The following is a 19224-nucleotide window of genomic DNA, read 5'->3' as shown; positions in this document are numbered from 1 at the left end:
TTTTTCTCTCTCTTCAAAACTATTCTTTGAACAAAGCACTCTTTGTACAAAGAAGTCCTTAAAAACACCTGGACTGTAGCGAGTTGGTACTAGATGCTGTGAAAAATAACTTTTACATTCTAAAAGTACTGTAACCTTAATTAGTTGTTTTACTTGATTATTTGCTACCATTATAATAATATTTCAGCTGATATTTCTGTTTTCCTGAAAGGCATAAATATTTATAAGACTTTGCTATTAGGCCAAAAGAGGAACTTTGGAATTTCCTCTTTTCTCTTCATGCACACAGGATTGATAAAACCAATGGCTTAGGGATTCCTTATTCAGAGTTTGAGAGTCTTCGTCTCTTTTAAATGAACACCTTTCAGCTCAGGACGTGGCCTCCAACAGTGGCACCAAAGAACTTGCTGAGTAGTTGTGTGGGAGCCATTCTCATGATGGACCCTCCTCGAGACCACTGCCCCATCTTTCCACAGGAGAAGCACAGGCCTACATTCAAGGTATCGTTGGTAAGTCCCACATGATCTGAGTTGGATGGCTCAGGGAGAGAGCATTGTCACTTACCTTGTCTGCCCTGTCCTTCTCAACTCCATATTTACCCCCAAAGCCTCTGGCAGCATCAGTCTGAGAAGAGTGCTTCTCCACCTCAGCAACATACTCATGGCCCACGGCACTCTGAGAAAAATCAAGATGGGAATGAGTAGGTAGATAAAAAATGACCAAAGGAAAAATATGATGCAGAGATAGGACAGGATGTAGAACACAAGAAATTCCATTCTGGGTCATACTGATAACCTACATTGATATATACTATATATATACTATACTGATAACCTGACAGTAGTGCCAAGGAACACGTAACAGGAGAGCAAGGTAACTTTTTCTGGAGCCTTGCACATCCTGATTCTTCTTTAATACCACTAGGAACCCATCCTTTAGGAAACTCCCATAAGATGGGTTGGGAACCAGAAGGATAGAGACTACATAGACAGAGCGGTGTTTAAACCAGAAACAAAAGAGGGTGAAACAAGGGCTTTGTGTATCAAAAGAGGAATGAAGGTAGTTACTGGGGAGAGACCTAAGAGGACTGACAAGATGCCATAGCCAGGACTGACTATTTCTCTAACACAACCAGGTGCTTTTGTTTTGGATCTTTGTTCCTGTAAGACCATCAAAGTTCTGAAGTGCCACATGAGCCCTGATATTAAGTAACTGACTCTTTATACCAAGTGGGGCTGGTAGACAATACCATGAGTAGTCATGACATAAAATTTAATTTTTTAAACACCCTCTTCCACTTTTTCCTCCTACCATTTTCTACTTGGTTTTGAAAGGTATGTCCGTTTCAGTGTTTTGATACGGATGCTTTAATAAACTTGGAATTGAATAATACTTCAAACCAAATGGGCTTCCCTGGTGGCTCAGATGGTAGAGAATCTGCCTGCAATGCAGGAGACCCAGGTTAAATCCCTGGATCGGGAAGATCCCCTGGAGAAGGAAATGGCAAACCACAACAGCATTCAAACCAAACAGTGATACCTTGCAGAGTCTCAACTAAGAAGAAATTAGAGAGCTTCCTCTTCCTCCTGCATTTCCAATTCCATGCTGGCATAAACACAGAGAGCAATGGGAAGCACTGCCCTATATGAGCTCCTGGGAGCTCACTTTGCAGTATTTTTGGGTCTGCATAGGTCAACTTTGCTTGCTGAATTCAAGAATGAATGACTGCTTATCTACTTTTCTTTTTCCTAGGAATTCTGTAGGAAAATATAATGTCTAGACGGCATTTTACACAATGACCAAACAAGACACTACTTGAGGGTGGACTAAAGGTTTTCATTGAATTGTTTTTTCTCTGTGGAGATTAAACATTTTTTTATCATAGGAATATATCTCTATTTTTGAGGTTAGGAAAATCAATGGAAAAATATGATTCACCATACAAGCTTTCTTGTATCATACTTTCATAGTATCTAATGGATAAAGGAAAGGTAATATTATTTTCAGGGGCATCTAATAGATAAATCCCCATCAATATTTTTCACACCTATGTGCAAATCATAAGTGGTGTATAAAATGTGTACAAAAAACTGACTAAATATACAGTAAACAGTAAAAGAAGTTGCAGCAAAGATATAATGCACATACATTTAAAAGCAGTAAATGATTTTAAAACCTGTTTTCCCCTTCCCTGTGTGTGTTGCATCTCTCTTCAGTCTAGGAATTACAGTGGAGCTGAACCTACACTAGGCCAGTTCTTCTAAATTCTCAGCTCCCACTTTTTGCCATCTATATATTATATATTGAAATCAGGGGGGAAATGATACAAATAATATGTGGACATTCTATTTTAATATTTATTTTATTTGGCTGTGCCAGGTATTAGTCACGGTATGCAGGATCTTTAGCTGTGGCATGTGGGATCTAGTTCCCTGACTAGGGATAGAACTCCGGCCCCCTGTATTGGGAACTCGGCATCTTAACCACTGGATCACCAGGGAAGTCCCTGGACGTTCTATTTTAAAACCAAATGGATGTTTTACTTTTGAGTAAGTTTTAACCATAAAATCAACAAATGAATCGATTTACCTTTTCTTTTTTTTTTTTTTAAAGCAAATACCCCCTTTCAATTCACCTTGTCCATTCGGTCTTTTTCCACTCCAAACCGACCTCCATAGCCATGAGATGCTTTGGGCCCTGACTCCATCTCTTTCTTCTTGAGAATATCATGCTCCTCTGATACTTTGTTCCTCAGCAGGTGGATGCTGGAAGCAAACACATCACAGAGACTTGTCTAGCACAGAGAAGTCAATGAACCTTCCTTGCCAGAAAAATAGTAATTTTGCAGTGTGTTCTGTTCATTTTTAGCGATAGTCTCAAAAAGTCCCAAATAACCTGTGCTGGGTCTGGGAGCAAGGGATTAGTGTGGCCTGTGTATATAGCCTGATATGAACTCTTCATAAACCAATAGTATCCTCTAGTCTGTCATTTTGTTCACTAAATAACCTTCTGATATTTAGACTCATGTTCCTAAATGTTAGAGGCCAGTAATTGAAGAGTTATTTTCCTCTCTGAATGGATTTGCTGTCTAACAATTAGGTGTTCTACCTCAAGAAGCACAAAAAGATTCGTATACACTTTACCCACACATTCTAGTCCTAGAAGTCTATCCCAAGAAAATAATTTTAACTGTGGCAAAGCGTAGTGTCTAATGATATTCACTGAAACATTATATTTAATCATAAGAACCAAGAAACAATTTATGTGGAAAAAATTGGGGAATAGTTAAGTAAATTGCACATTACTTTTTCATGGCACATGAGGAAGTCATTAAAGATATTGAGTAGGAAAAATACATCATTGAGAAATTTATTTACACATTAAGTATTTTATGTCTCTTCTTGTCAAAAATGAATGCCCTTCACACTGCCCCTAAATCTGCTTATTCCCGAGAGAACTAAAAATTAATAACCTTCATTTGGGACACCTCTGTCCTTAAGAGAACATAACACTGAAAGGAGGCATTCTCCCCTTTACTTCACTTTCATCTTTACCGTGGTGGTGCTAGTGGTAAAGAACTCGTCTATCAGTGAAGGAGACATAAGAAACGCCAAGTTCGATCCCTGGGTTGGGAAGATCCCCAGGAGAAGGAAATGGCAACCCACTCCAGTATTCTTGTCTAGAGAATCCCATGGACAGAGGAACCTGGTGGGTCACATCCATAGGGTCACAAAGAGTTGGACATGACTGAAGCGACTAAGCACAGCACAGAGAACATCTGTGGGTGTTTGGACTGAGGATATGAAGTGATAGCTCAGCACCAGCACCAACTCCAGCACCAACAAGTGACAATCAGGACTGAGACTTGGACACATATAATGACCACTGGGGATTCTTAGAAACACTTGGGAAAGAGAACCCTATATAAAAAATTTGACTTCCTGCAGTGAGAAATGGAGGTTTGGAGAACTGAGGAAGCAATTTTCCTGGAACTTTACTAGCTCAGATAAACCAGATATATTGGTTACAGTTCGAGTAGCCATCTCATAGACAAAATTCTCCTCTTTCATGGAAGAACAGATCCATCTTGTGGCCTTGTAGTGTAAGGCCACCTGAAGTCTTTTTAAAAAGCCATCTCAGCTTTAGTCAAAGTTAATTTTAGAAAACTGGCTTTGAACCAGATGAAATTAAGCTAAGAGTTGGAAGAACCCTCTGTTCTTGTGCCTGCTCTAAACCCTCTGTCAGCAGTGAAGGCAGAGATCCTGTGTTGCTAGTTTGACAGAATCAACACTTTAGAATTATCTGTGTCCAAAAAAGTTACTGGTGCCGAGAACAGGTAAATGACCAATATTTCCCAACCAAAATATTCAGATGAAGAATGAAGAAAATAGGACTAGACATTACTTTCAAATGGGGGAAAATATGCAAAGTTTTAATAAATCCAGTCATTGTTGCATGAATCATAACTGCATTATAGTTGAAACAAGTTTTTAAAGGGATTAGAAAATGAGATTCAGGAATATCCCCCCAATAGTTGGCAGTGAGACTAATCAGAGAATCATAACAACAGATAATAAAATTGGAATGAAAATGTTGGGGCCAGCAAAGAGAAACTTTTTACCAAATTCTTTAGACTATAGCTGAAGCTACTATAAATGTGTTATATTATTCCATTATTAAATAAATATTAATTAAATATTTATTAAATTTTTTTAGTGTGAGGTACCATTAGACTCTGACAATACAAAGATAATTAATGTATGAAAATAGTGATCAGATGGAAGATACAGAGAGGAAATTAAAAGTTATATTTCAATGTCCTAATTGGCATACCTAAGAAACTTGACACATTAACTCTCAGAAGCCTATTTAAAGTCTTAAAATACCTTGCCTTGGAATTGATAAAACAATACAGTTTATAGTAACCAGGACCTCAAAGATGAGCTAAGAGAAAGAATAGACTTTTTTGTTGTTGTTATTATAAAAGTAAAAGCACAAAAATGAGTGACTCAGACTATAAGATTTTAGTCACAAACAATGATCATAGATAAAGAAAATTCTAAAGAATATACATCAGTTTGCTACTAGAACTATTCAGTACATTTAGCAAGGTGCCAGAAAACAAGATTACAATCAAAAGCAATTTTATTTCTACATACTAGCCACAGGCATTTGAGAATTTAAAGTTAAAAATAAATTCTACTTACCATCACATGAAATAACACTAAATGTTTTAGTATAACTTTAATTAAATACGTGCATGAACACTGAAAAACATTTCTGAAAAGATTAAAGAACACCTAAGTCAATAGAAACATATTCCATATTCATGGCTTGGAAAACTTGAGATCATTAAGATGTAAGTTCTCTCCAAATCTATGATCTATAGATTCAATGCAATCCCAGTCAAAACACCAACAGGTATTTTTGTAGGGATCAACTAGCTAATTCTAAAATGTGTGTGGAAATGTAAAGTTCTGGCATAATAAAAAGTTATTTTTTAAAGGAGTGCAAAATTGAAGGACTACCTGATTTCACTGCTACAATAAAAGGTACAGTACAATAATGTTACAACATTCAGTGTGGTATGGTATGGGCCAGAGCAGACAAAAATCAATAAAATAGTATAGAAATGGACCTTCACATATATGGTCAAAGATGCTAGGTAAGTCAATGAAGAAAGAATAATCTTTTAATGATGTGGAAATAATGAAATATCCAAATGGAAATAAAATTAACCTCAATCTTTGCCTCATACTGTACACAAAACAAATTTGAAGTAAATTGTAGACTTAAATGTAAAAGCTAAAACTATAAGTCTTTTAGAAAAAGACATAGGAAAAAAATCTTTACAATTTGAGGTAGGCAAAAATTTCCTAGACACAAAAGCACTGACCATAAAAAATTTTGATAAAATTAGACTTCATCAGAATTAACATATTTTGATCTTTAAAAGAAGCCATTAATAGAGTGAAAGGCAAGTCACAGTCTGGCAGAAAATATTTATAAAACATACATGTCACAAAAGGCTTTTATCTAGAATATTTAAAGAACTCTTAAAACTCAAAAGAATACAAATAACCCACTTTAAAAGTGAGAAAAAGATTTGAATAGACACTTCGAAATGAAGATATATAAAAATACACGAATGGCCCGTGAAAAGATCTTCAATAAAATTAACCAGCAGAAAAATACAAGTTAAAATCACTACACACTTACAAGAATGATTAAAAATACTAACAATACTACGTGTAGATAAAGACGTTGAGCAATTAAAACCCATACATTATTGGTAGGAGTGAAAAAACATTTCTTTCAGAAAGCAGTTTCTTAAAAAATTAAAACAGACTTTTTATATGACTCAGGAATTCTACTACTTTTAGGTATTTCCCAAGGGAAGTAAAAATATATGTAAAGAAAAAGATTTGGACCCAAATGTTCATGACAGCTTTACTTGACAGCTTTGTTTATTTTTACCTGAACTTCAAAAGGAACAAAAGACTGATACACACAAGACCATGAATAGATCTCAAAAATATGCTGAGTGAAAGAAGACAAACAAAAAATACACTATGTATTACTCCATTTACATGGAATTCTAGGACAGGCAAAATTAAGCTATAGTGACAAGAAGCAGATCAGTGTTCACATCCAGCCTCGTAAAGAGGTGCATGAACATTTGTGAGGAAAAGTGGTGAGAAGAAGATGGGGAGAAGGCAAGAACCCTGGAAAACCAGGCAGGTCCTGGAAGCACCAGACCGCTTGGAGCTGCCTGGCCCAGGACTTGTCTACACAATAGGTGAACTATTTACTGAATTACCAAACCACTTCTCAAACTAAATCTATTTTCACAGACCGAAAAAAGAAAGATCATGGGGGATGGTAGTGAGATTAATAAGAACCACAATCACTTCCTTTTCCTGCTTTGAGTCATCTGAGCTCTGCAGCTACTGTTCTCTTCAACTTCTCCTCCTTTCCAAGGACCTTAGTGATTCCCATCTGACCTTAAAGGTTGTTCTAGTTCACACTAGCCAGAAAGAATCCCAGAGTATTATAGACTTACCACTGGAAGGTCCTCTAGAGATCTTTTTGATCCCAGTGGTAAGTTTGAGAATCAGAGAGGAAAGTAGCCTGTCCAAAATCACCTGGCTAGGAACTAGCAGAGACTGGGCTTTTACACCTCAAGAGCCTGGGTAAATGGGAGAGGAGTTTTGTGTAAATGTCCCCATCATTTATTTTATCAGATATAGATCCAGTTAGGCTAATAAGGAAACCCCCACGGTCACCACATTTTACAACTCCAGGGGTCACCAGTCAGAGTAATATATGTACTGGATTGTATAACACAGCAGTCCAAATAAATGCCACTTAGGAATAAGGAAGATTGTCATCTGTTTACATGTTTATTTTTGGTTTTTAGGAAGAAAATCTGATTCAATTTATCTATACTAACAGGAAAAGGAGATAACATTATTGAGTTGCCAGGAGGTGCTAAGTACTGCATTAGACATTGCTACATGCTAATTTATTGAATCCTAACTATATATCTGCAGGGTAGCTAGTAGCATCCTCATTGGATAAATAAATAAGCTGAGTTTCAGAGAAGTTATATGCCTAACTCATGTTGCCATTAATGGTAGAGCTATCAATTGAATCTAAATCTACCTGATATCCAAACTCAAGCTCTTTCCATAAGATTGTGTCAGGGGTTTAGGGGTCCTCTTTAAAATGTTCTACTCCTGCTCTGCGTGTGAGGGGCACTGGTAGGGGAAGGGTACAAGGAGAGTTTGTATGCTTATCTTAATAGCTCTCAGCATACAAGGGCCTTTTCTCAGAAAAGGAAAGGCATCTTAACTTGGGCAGGATTTGATGAGCCTACAGAGGAGCACCAGAGAAGCTTCCTGCATGGCCCAATTCCATTTTTTTGCTTTTCAACTGTTTCCAGAATTGCCTAGTTTCCTTAAATATGATATCCATACAGCTACCTGAAATAAATCATTTATGTCCAATTAAAACCATGCATAGTGCCAAATATTATCAAATCATATAAACAGGTGCCAAATTTTCACAGCAAGCGGCTTATGCAGTGTCACCATCCACTGACACTTTTAAAAATCTAGAAGAAAACAAGGTAAAACACTGTTGTTTATGCGGAAGGGGCATTAAAGTGGAGCTTAAAATGATTAATTTTGCCAATTTATTTACTTTTTAATTTTGCTCTTATTATGCTATTTATTGTGTCTACTGGACATTCTGACACTATCCAAGGCAAACAGCCCTAGTTAGCAAACCCTGAATAATCCATGGAAAAGAAGAGAGAATCTCACAATCTTAATACACATTATACCCCACAGAAACCCCTGGATTTGTGTGTAACTCCCTTCTCTCTTATGGTATCAGAGTTTATTGTTTGTTTTGCTTTTTTTTCCGGTAAAATATTGGGTTATAATCTTTAAGATTGCCAACATAGTTTTAATCAACAGGCTTTCCAAGTGTCATATTTCTTCATGTTACCATTCATCACTTCCTGCTTCTGTCAAGTAGTCAAATATAAATTTTTATTTTAAAAGTCATTTAGGCCAGGTATGGGACCTGATATTATCCTCTTATTTACATTAATAACATTTATTCTGAGTTCTTTCCCTTGATATTTTACTGAATCCTTCTTGGCCCATTTGAAGTCACCCCACAATCCAGACACACATTGTATATATGTGAGTAGACAGATAATAAATTAGTGAAGTCAGCACTTCCCTCTCTGAATTCCTCGTGTCTTACTGAAGGAGGAGAAAACAGTTAAAATTATAGACCCACTTGGGGAAATATCAGAGAAGCTGGAAATAAAAAACAGATAGTAGGGTTGGGGGGATAAGAGGAGAGACATGAAACAAATACACAATGATACACGGAGGGACACATAGGGACAGAGAGAAGAAAAAGCAAAGACACAGAGACAGGAATTTCTCTCTCTCCTTCTCCCGAGTCTCCAAGTTTTCCCTGGGCTCTTCCCATACCTCTTTCCCTCCTCCCAGTCCTTTTGGCACCTACTTGATATGCTCTGTGCGTCCAGAGCCCTCGATGGTCTTGGCTCCCCACCGTTGTTCCTTCTCAGAGATGTCATTCTACAGAAGACAGCACTCAGCAATAAGTGATGGTAAGAGATGTGCTAAACTGAGAGGCCACACAGCTGACACACATGCCCCCCAAGTGTCCTATATCAGCTGCTTCCTTCAGTCAGGGACTTTACTCAGACTCCTCTCCATGCTTATCCCACCCAGACCCCCCATGGTAACATTGAGCTGGTGAGCTCTGATATCTCCCTTTCTATTCTGCATCTCTCAAACTTTCTTCTTTAGGTCTCCTACAACTCCTGAATCCCTCCAAGTATACATGTCCAGCTCAAATCCTGGCTCACAGGCCAAAAGAGACCCAGTTAATCTGCTTCCTCAGCATCGTCTTCCAAATTCTGTCAGTCACAACCTCACTCGTCTGCACCTGCCTCCTTTCAGTCTCAACACAGGCTATCATGCAGGCCCCACTCATTGCAGACAACTGTCCTGCCACGCAGTCCCATCTAGGGCTAGCCCTGTTCCAGACGTCTTCTAGGCCCCCTCAAAGTGTACAGAGTAGCCCACATGCCTGTCTTCTGCCATTTATTGTCCAAGTAATTTCCACACTCACCACAAAGTCAGGGTCTGTGTCCCAGTCATCACCCTGGGTCTCCACAGAAACAGATACATCATGTCCTACTACAGACTTCCACATCTGAGGGTGAAAGAAAAGGGGAATGATTAGATGAAAAAAATCAAGAGGTGGGAAAACAAGAATGCTGAAGTCAGTGATTAGTAGCCCAATGTTTCTTATCATTTTTTTTTCTTTCTTAGAAGAAAATAGAATCTGAAGCAAAGCAGATGAAAGTTTTAGGAAAGTACTTTTGCTCAGTTAGAGGAGGGGTGCAATGCAGATATATTGAAGACAAACTAATGTAGCCTGGGTTCTTTAGTCTGGAGAGAAGTCATGGGTGTAGGTAACACTAAATAACTTGGGTGTCAAAACTTCTGGAATCTTCCACTTGTGTCAAGAGGCCAGCCCAGGCAGTGGCTTAAAGTGTTTATCAATGAGGGATATAGAACATGTCTGGAATGACAGTGTCATTTCACTCAGGTATCTACATATGACTTCTTTCATAGGTGTCATGGTATATATTAGCCTAGCTCTTGATAAAGTGAATGTCTACACTCCTCTTTACAATCTGCTACACTCTACTCTAACACCGGCCACTGCACAGCTGCATGTCAATAGGGGCTCTCAGCTGAAATTCCTGCACTGAACAATGCATGGGGAGGCATTATTTGCTGAGAATACTTCACTCATTGTTCAAGTTTTAAAAACAGTTTAATCACATTTTGGTCTTCCCAGATGGCTCAGTGGTAAAGAATCTGTCTGCCAAGCAGGAAACATGGGTTTGATCCTTGGGTCAGGAAGATCCTCTGGAGAAGGGAATGGCAACCCACTCTAGCACTTTTGTCTGGGAAATCTCATGGACAGAGGAGCCTGGTGGGCTACTGTCTGTGGGGTTGGAGAGTTGGACATGACTTAGCAACTAAACGACAACAACAATGTATTATTTTTTAAATAAGATAACTGATTCAAAAAAGAGCATATAAAATCCGTTGTTCTGAACATTAAGAATCATTAGACTTTTATTAAACTAAATTGATGCATTTAAGAAATATTTGGAGAACACCAATTTGAGGGTGTGCCAAATTATCATTCCACTAGGGCATCCCCAGTGTCTCTGCTGGCCTGCCAGTCCTGCATGAGGAGCTGCACAGGTGCCCTGCATCTGTGAGGTCCTGGATCTTGGTGTGAAGGGGAAACAACAGACAATGCTTATCTGCTCTGGTCTGTGACTTCTTGACCTTGGTACCACTTGCTAGCTGGCAACTCCTGCCCACCCTTCCATGCTCAGACTCCTTCCCCACACTCTTTACCGTCTCTTAAAGGAGCCCCTCTTACAATCACTCCTAGGACCCTCCAGTCTCTCCAGCCAGGCACTCAGACTCTCCAATTTTCCTTTTCACTTGAAAACTCCATCCTTCTCCAGCTCTTTGAAAAACCCCTTGGAAACCAGCCAAAGGGAAATCTAGGGGTAGACTGGTTAACGAGATGCAAGAGGGCACTGGGGAAGTATGAACCGAGTCAGCTGGACTGCGGGACGAGTCACTGCAGGAGCGGTTCTGCCTTCCCCTGAGGGGGTGACAATACTGGATTGGGGGCAGGTGGATAAGACCTATGGTCCTGGCTCTGGGGCTGCTCTGCCATAAAAGGAATTCACACTGAAAACTGGAAAAAAGAAGTTTCTGAAATAGTCATGTGCAATAAGGAAGCAGTAAGGACCGATGGTCCTGTCCTCTTTCTTGCTGCTCCTCTCAGGCCCCAGCCTGACTCTCCCATAAGCCTCTCATCCTCATGTATTTTTGAAACAGAAGGGTTTCTGACGCAGAGCTGATTTAACAACCTTGAGCTACTGGCCAGGAACAGGGAAGCCAAAGGTGTTATCTAGAGGTGGGAGACCAGAGTGTAACCGGCTGAGGCCTGGTGCCGTGGATATCAGGCATGATCGAGGATCTGCTTATGAGGCTGCCTCAGTAAAGTACAGGGACTGGGAGTCACATCACCCAGCTCTGTTCCTAAGCTCCTGTGGGAATATGGGTTAGGGAGTCAAGATAGAGTATGTACACATTTGCCAGGTACCAGGCATTTATCAATATTTTGGTAAAGTATTGAACATCTCTGAAACTCTGCTTTTCCCAATGGAAAACAAAGAGGTTAACCTCACTACTCCATCAAGTCCCCTGCATTTCTGACCTTCTGGGATTCTGTGATCCTACAAACAGAGAAACCAGCTCTAGTCGAAGCACCATGACTTCATTTGGCGCTTGGTTCTCAGCACTGGTGTACATTAGCAACTACTTCCTGATCTGTTGCAACGTCTCCTGTGGGTTTTGTCTCTCTGTTAGACCCATAAGCTCTCCAAGGGCAGAGACTGTCTTCACCTCCAGTAGTCCTTCTCCCAACTCAGTGCTTAGGAGCAAGGGGCCTTAGAGAGAACTGCAGGTTGTCAGCAGAAACCAGGAGACCTGGATGGCAGCTGAATCCCATTCCCTGGGCTCCAGCGTTTTCCTTCTGTTTTCATCCTCACATGCTCATTATCTACAACCACTCACCACCAGGCCAGTCTTCTGGCCATAAAAGGTTAAAAGACTACTAGCAATGACTTCACCTACTCCTTCTCAGCAAGGAGTAACAGCCAGGTAGTATCCTCTCATTTCAACTCTCATCCTGTGCTCCCCAGTTTTCCCACTGCCCAGAGTACCCACCTTCAACTGTGCGCTTGCTCTCTCAGCTCCTCACGAAGACCCTTGACTCTTTTCTAGCTGCTGCCACTTCAGAGCAAGAAACTCTGAGCTGCTATTTCAGTTCCGTATTCAGGTTTTCTGTCATTTCCTGCCACTCTGTCCTCACAACTGCTTCCTGAAGTTTGAGTCAGTTCCTTCTGCTTAGGCATTTAAATAAAAAAGGATTAAATGCTCTGTGCTTACTCTTTCGCAAGACTTTGAGGGTTCCAGAGGTCCTTAAAAAAATGCTGCTCAGAATTTATAGTCCGGTCAGGGGAACAAAATATTTAACTAGAAAACACATGGAAGAATGCTGCAGAATAGCTTTTGTACCCTAAATAGATGGGCAGTTGCATCTGTTTATAACAAAGAAATTTAGAGAATTTGGTATGGACTGAAGGGATCAAGAAAGGATTAATGGGAAAAAATGATTTTTATGTGGATTTTGAAAGGTAAGATTTAAAAAGAAACTCACTACATTACCCACAGTACTTAAAACTGGGGGTTACATATAACAGATGTGGGAGTTAACTCATAGGGGAAAGGTAAGACATAAACATGGAGGGAGGAAGTTTCAGATATTCTTTAGGGGGAGGTGAGGAGTCAGAGCTAATTCAGAAAGATTTAGTCCCAGGCAATAAGTCAAAGCTATGGTTTTTCCAGCAGTCATGCATGAATGTGAGACTTGGACCATAAAGAAGGCTGAAAACCAAAGAAGTGACGCTTTCAAATTGTGGTCCTGGAGAAGACTCTTGGACTGCAAGTAGATCAAAACAGTCAATCCTAAAGGAAATCAACCCTGAATATTCATTGGAAGGACTGATGCTGAAGCTGAAGCTCTAATACTCTGGCCACCTGATGCAAACAGCCGATTCATTGAAAAAGACCCTGATGCTGGGAAAGAGGCAAAAGGAGGAGGTGGAAGAGGATGAGGTGGTTAGATAGCATCACAGACTCAATGGACATGAATTTGAGCAAACTCTGGGAGATAGTGAAGGACAGGGAAGCCTGGCATACTACAGTTCATGCAGTTCATGGAGTCACAAAGAGTTGGACACAACTTAGTGTCTAAACAACCATAAGAAGTAGGAAAAAATCTGAAAGAACTAGGTGGTACGAGATGATGGAAGGTCCTTGTGGCATTCTATATTACTGTTCCACAAGATTTGCTGCCCCTCCCTTCCCTCTTGAAGGCAGACTTGCTCTGGTTGACTGTTATGACCAGCGAAATGTTAAGAAGTAAAACACATCACTTTCTAGTGGAGACTTCAAGACCAGCAGGAACTTTGCTATGCTCCTTGACATCAAGCCACAGGTGAGCCCTAAAGGAACTCAGGATAGAGACAAATGAGCTGCCCCCTGCCAAGTCTTTAGCCACTGCACCCACCTCAAAGGCACACCTGAGGGGACTCAGCAAGGGAAAGAACAGGACACTAGCCCAAAGATAGCTAAGATGCATAACAATGAGCCCAGACTCTTAAATCTTCTCATGCATAGAAAATTCATTAACTTGAGATATCTGGTTTTCTTTGTTGTTGTTCAGTCGCTTAGTCATGTCCTACTCTTTGTAACCCCATGGACTGCAGCATGCCAGGCTTCCCTATCCTTCACCATCTCCCGGAGCTTGCCCAAACTCATGTCCATAGAATCCGTGATGCCATCCAACCATCTCGTCCTCTGTCATCCCTTTCTCCTCCCACCTTCAATCTTTCCCAGAATCAGGGTCTTTTCCAGTGAGTCAATTCTTTGCATCAGATGGCCTAAGTATTGGAGCTTCAGCTTCAGCATCAGTCTTTCTAATGAGTATTCAGGACTGATTTCCTTTAGGACTGACTGGTTTGATCTCCTTGCAGTCCAAGGGACTCTCAAGAGTCTTCTCCAACACCAAAGCTCAAAAGCATCAGTTCTTTGGTGTTCAGCCTTCTTTATGGTTCAACCCTCACATCCACACATGATTACTGGAAAAACCATAGCTTTGACTAGATGGACCTTTGTCGGTACCGTCTAGGTTTGTCATGCTGTTGCTGCTGCTAAGTCGCTTCAGTCGTGTCCGACTCTATGCGACCCCATAGAGGGCAGCCCACCAGGCCTCCCCCATCCCTGGGATTCTCCAGGCAAGAACACTGGAGTGGGTTGCCATTTCCTTTTCCAATGCATGAAAGTGAAAAGTGAAAGTGAAGTCGAAGCTTTTCTTTAATAAACAGTAATTTGGTTTTCTTTAGTTAACAGTAATCCTTTGAAGTTTCAACTGCCTGCAGGGTCTTTACACTACTCCTATACATCCTGGCTCCTCCCTTACCTCTTTGTAGCAGTTGCGGAGAACTATCTGAAAGGCTGCAGCCTAGGTTTAAGTCCTCAGTTTTGTCTGCCAAATAAAACAGAATTCTCAACTTTTAGGTGGTGCTTTTTCCTCCAATTGACACAAGACAACCTGCAACTCTCTGGAGTGGTTTCTCTGGCAGCCTAGGTCCCTGAGTGATGGTCCCCAACTAAAAATAACACAAGTAGAGCCCCACTCATTGTGTGAGGGACTTGGAATCTGACTAAAATAGAACCCTAAAAAATTATTGCTGTCTTAGCTACTGAGAATTTGGGAGTATTTGTTACCATATCTGACCAAGCCTCTCCTAATCTTGATTGACATGGAGTTCTGACCTGACTTGCTCAGTCGTGAGCTCCCCAGTAGATTCAAGCAGGGCCTGGATGAAGTTTGTCCGAAATACAGAGGAGGGCAATCTAAGGATTCTATACCTAATGCGGAGATTAACTACTTTTCCTACCTGATAAGCTATTTATTATGGCAGCACCAAAGTTATTATAAGGAAGAGTAAATTTGTAGAAGGGGGAAAAAATCTTCTAGATCATTTTGAATCCTAAATTTGCGTCAAAAATAGAAATGATCAGACCAGATATTGTGACACACCATCCAGGTACAGTTGTTTAGAGAAATCAAAGAATTTAATCAGGGATGACAAGAAAGCCCATGTTGGATAAAGAAGCTATGGTACATATATACAATGGAATAATACCCAGCCATAGAAGTGAAGTAATGCCATTTGCAGCAACATAGACAGATCTAGAGATTATCATACTAAGTCAGAAAGAGAAAGACAAATACCATATGATATCACTTATACGTGGAATCTCAAATATGACACAAATGAACTTGCCTACAAAACAGAGACAGACTCAGAGTCACAGAGAACAGACTGGTTGCCAAAGGGTAGGGGTGGATGGGAGAGGGATAGGTTGGGAGTTTGAGGTTAGTAACTGTATACTATTACATAAAGAATGAATAAATGATAAGTTCCTAATGTACAGCACAGAGAACTATAATATCCAGTGATAATCATAATGAAAAATAATATGAAAAGTATGTATAACTGAATCACTTTGCTGTACAGTAGAAATTAACACAACATTGTAAACTATACTTCAATTTAAAAAAAAAAAAAGCAAGTCCATTTCTCTTTAGCAAATGTCCCAAGTGCACTCCTAATGAGAGGCAGTAAAGCACAGCAATGGAGAAGGAAACGGCAACCCACTCCAGTATTCTTGCCAGGAGAACCCCAGGGATGGCGGAGCCTGGTGGGCTGCTGTCTATGGGGTCGCACAGAGTCGGACACGACTGAAGCGACTTAACAGCAGCAGTAGCAGCAAAGCACAGCAAGCATGGGCTTTAAAGTGAGATAGACATGGTTGAAAATTTACTTATTGTACCTTGAGAAAGTGAGTTAGCTTTTCTCAAGCAGTGACCTGATGTTTTGTTCAGTTGTTCTTTGTGACCCTGTGGGCTGCAATGGGCCAGGTTTCCTTGTTCTTCACTCTCTCCCAGAGTTTGCTCAAACTCATGTCCATTGAGTCAGCGATGTCATCCAACCGTCTTATCTTCTGTGCCCTCAATCTTTCTCAGCATCGGGGTCTTTTTCAATGAGTCAGCTCTTCGCATCAGGTGGCCAAAGTATTGGAGCTTCTGGACTTGATATAAACAAATAATAATGCCCATCCTGCTTTTCCCCTATGAGACTTACCTTCCCTACTCTGCTCCTACCCAGAGGGATCCCTAGGGATCAAGTATTTTCAATATGCACCAGATGGTTCTTCCAGGCCCAGGCAAAAGCCTGCATGAATCTCATGCCCAAAGGCTCAGCTTTGTTTGGTTCAGTATTAGAATGGCATCTCCTCACTCCGTTTCACCACCTGTGATCTAGCTAAGCCTAGAAAGATGCATGCAGCCAGAAGCTGGCCAGCGAGAAGGAAGCCTGAATATGCACAGCTCTCTACCTCTACATTAACTCCTGGCTACCCCATCCCTACTTCCTTCCTCCCCTCAGCATGCAAACACACATAGGTAACCTCCTGTGTATACATACATTCACACACCACCACAATATTTCATTCTGAAAATAATTTTATTATTTTACAGTTGTTCAGGAAAGTTCCTGGGTTGCTGTGACCATGATTTGGTCACCACAGAACGAAGGATTAGAGCAGATCAGTGTGTCCACCAGTTCTCTCTCCTCTTTGGGTAGTGAGAGCAGGCAGGGGACATGTGCAAAAGGAGAAAATAACCAATGGGTAAGGGTTGGGGCCGGGGAATAGGCACAAACGGAATTCAAACCTGGCTGTCATTCTCAGGCTTGGATGTAAATATTTTGTCTTCTCTATAGTTTTCTTCAGCTCCCTGTTACCACAGAGGGCAGATGAGGACACGTGGAGAAGCTGGAGTAAGTGTCACCAACTGCAAAGCAGCTTCGGACTTCAGGAGGCTAGGGGTGGTTGTCACACCAGTCCGATCTCCCTGGCTAGGATTCAGTGCCTCATCTAGGGCTGGTTCCCAGTGTACTGTCTTAGGGGTTCCCAGTGTACTGTCTTAGGGCACATATTTGAGGCTTATCCAGATGACAAAGGAATGATGAGTATTGAATTCCACCGTCCATAGCCAGCTCCTCTTGCCTTTCAGTGAAAGGAAAGGCACAGGCCACTTCATACCTCAGTACACATGAGATGATCAAGGGATAAGCAGTGGGATCCTCACCGTACAGTCCAGGACGATGAGTCTCACTCCAGTTATGTCTGAACAGACAGGGAAGGAGATGCTGTCCTCCTCTGTGATCCAACAGCTAACACTCCTGGGGAGTTCTTCCATTCTGACTCTATTTTGCCAGAGACCTAATTAGATATCCTATGAGATAATGTTCCCTGGTACATTCCCCCTGCCATGTTTACGGCAGGTCCACGTCCTCTCTGAAGTGGGAGAAAATACAAGGTACACAAGGGAAAGAAAGTATCAATCAGAATGATACTGGACTTCTGATTATTAGGTTTATTGGAACCATCCTCCTGGCTGAAAGACATTCCTCAGCATCTTTCACAGGGCCATAAAATATCAGGGCCCTGCAAAACCTGAACAAATATTGGGCTCAATAACCAATGCAGAAGTGTCAGGCCCTGGGCAGTAGAAGAAAGCAGAATCACTGGCCCCTGCAGCTCTAACCTGTGCTCATATCCACCTCTGTTTTTACAGGCACTTTCTGTGAAGAATTGGAGAAGAGGACCTGTAAGTGGGAAGACTGTTCCACTGGAATTGATGGTTTTGATGTTAGAGGTGAGGGAATTCCAAGTTCTGGGGAGAGTGGTCCAAAAGGTGAGAACTAGGCTTATAGATGGCCTGTGAGACATAGAACGAGGAGGACATGAACCATCAGAAAGTAGATGGCTGCCAGCAGGGGCACCCGTGTCCGGGAGTGACAGAGCGAACGCAGGACCCGCTTCCATCCAGCACCACTCCGGGTCTGAAAAGAAAATGTGGAAATCAGAGAGTTTCACTCTAGAGAGATCCTCCCTGTTTCCTTCTCCAACCACTGCAGAGAAGAGGTATCCTGAGAGGAAAGATCCTTGGGGCCAGCAGCTTGGTACATCCCAATAGTTTCCTTCAGCCTTCCACACCCTTCCAGTCTCAGGCCCATGTTCCTTCTCCTTGACCCCTTGCCCTCAACACAGCCAGCCCATCTGATAGCACAGTGCCCTCCTTCACCCTTCTTTCTTCTTACCCTCCGACAACTGCTGCTTGTAAGATCTATTAACAGCGCCTGCTCCTGGGAGCCGCAGGAGCCAATGATAGGAGACCGGGCAGAGTCCCATTCACCATGCTCCAACCTGAATTGAAGAAAAAAAAAGAGGCATTGGTTCATGGCATGAGAGGCTGATCACGTGAAATCACCCTGGACATCTTGCCATGGGATGCAGTGTAAGGGACTTGCAGCTCCCATGGCCCCGTCCCCATGCAAGGAGTGAAAAGGGCAGACAGGTTTCTTTCAGCAGCAGTAGAGATGGTAATAATTATCAAGAATTGACTGCCTACTGTGTATCAGATGCTGGATCAGGTGCTTTACATACATTTAATCCTCAGGTTTAAGGTTGGTGTTATTATCTTCAAAGTAAGACTTAAAGAGTGTAAAAAGTACTTGCCCACAATGGTACATACAGTAAGGTGTAAAGCCAGAATTCAAAACCCAGCTGTGTCTCTAAACCTCATGCTCTTTTTTTCCTGCTACACCACACCTGGCTCAGAGAAACTCTTTTAATTTTTTTCCCTGTTTATTAAAATCTAATAGGCAAAAGAATTCAAGAAAGATTTTTGTGGGGTTTTTACAATTAAACTGAACTGCAGCCTCTATTGCTTTCTGTTTCATTTTTTGCTAATTTATTTAATACTGGAACTTCTCCATTTAATGAAGAAGCTATTTTTATCCACTCAACAGTTTCTCACAAAAACAAGAATTGACCCTCAGAATGGGAGAAAATAGCAGCAAATGAAACA

At 41.1% G+C, this 19224-nt stretch overlaps 2 protein-coding genes and 1 long non-coding RNA gene across 7 annotated transcripts in view; 1 reads left to right on the top strand and 2 right to left on the bottom strand.

The window, feature by feature from the left end:
• HCLS1 (hematopoietic cell-specific Lyn substrate 1) overlaps nt 1-12453 on the bottom strand; it is a 31242-nt gene extending 18789 nt beyond the window's left edge. For both annotated transcript variants that reach the window (XM_081571838.1, XM_081571839.1), the window contains exons 1-5: nt 12384-12453; nt 9682-9765; nt 9049-9122; nt 2636-2765; nt 565-675 (exon numbers count right to left, since the gene is read on the bottom strand). In XM_081571838.1, the coding sequence (XP_081427964.1) occupies nt 565-675; nt 2636-2765; nt 9049-9122; nt 9682-9765 (399 nt within the window). In that variant the 5' untranslated portion in view covers nt 12384-12453. The remainder of the gene's footprint in view (nt 1-564; nt 676-2635; nt 2766-9048; nt 9123-9681; nt 9766-12383) is intronic.
• Nucleotides 369-19078, top strand: LOC145538923 (uncharacterized). Of its 2 annotated transcripts, XR_014077328.1 has the most exons (3): nt 369-509; nt 17072-17128; nt 17929-19078. It is a non-coding gene; the product is annotated as an uncharacterized LOC145538923 (long non-coding RNA). The 2 variants fall into 2 exon arrangements; XR_014077329.1 differs by lacking the exon at nt 17072-17128.
• Nucleotides 16795-19224, bottom strand: part of GOLGB1 (golgin B1) — a 73641-nt gene continuing 71211 nt past the window's right edge. For all 3 annotated transcript variants that reach the window (XM_081571804.1, XM_081571805.1, XM_081571806.1), the window contains 2 exons: nt 18455-18560; nt 16795-18196 (listed from right to left, as the gene is read on the bottom strand). In XM_081571804.1, the coding sequence (XP_081427930.1) occupies nt 18062-18196; nt 18455-18560 (241 nt within the window). In that variant the 3' untranslated portion in view covers nt 16795-18061. The remainder of the gene's footprint in view (nt 18197-18454; nt 18561-19224) is intronic.

The sequence above is a fragment of the Giraffa tippelskirchi genome, chromosome 2 (genome assembly GCF_054371585.1).
Source record: "Giraffa tippelskirchi isolate mGirTip1 chromosome 2, T2T-mGirTip1v1.2.pri, whole genome shotgun sequence".
In the NCBI taxonomy this organism is placed as follows: Eukaryota; Metazoa; Chordata; class Mammalia; order Artiodactyla; family Giraffidae; genus Giraffa; species Giraffa tippelskirchi.
The sequence above is the reverse complement of the archived record's forward strand: the minus strand, read 5'-3'. Positions and strand labels throughout refer to the sequence as shown.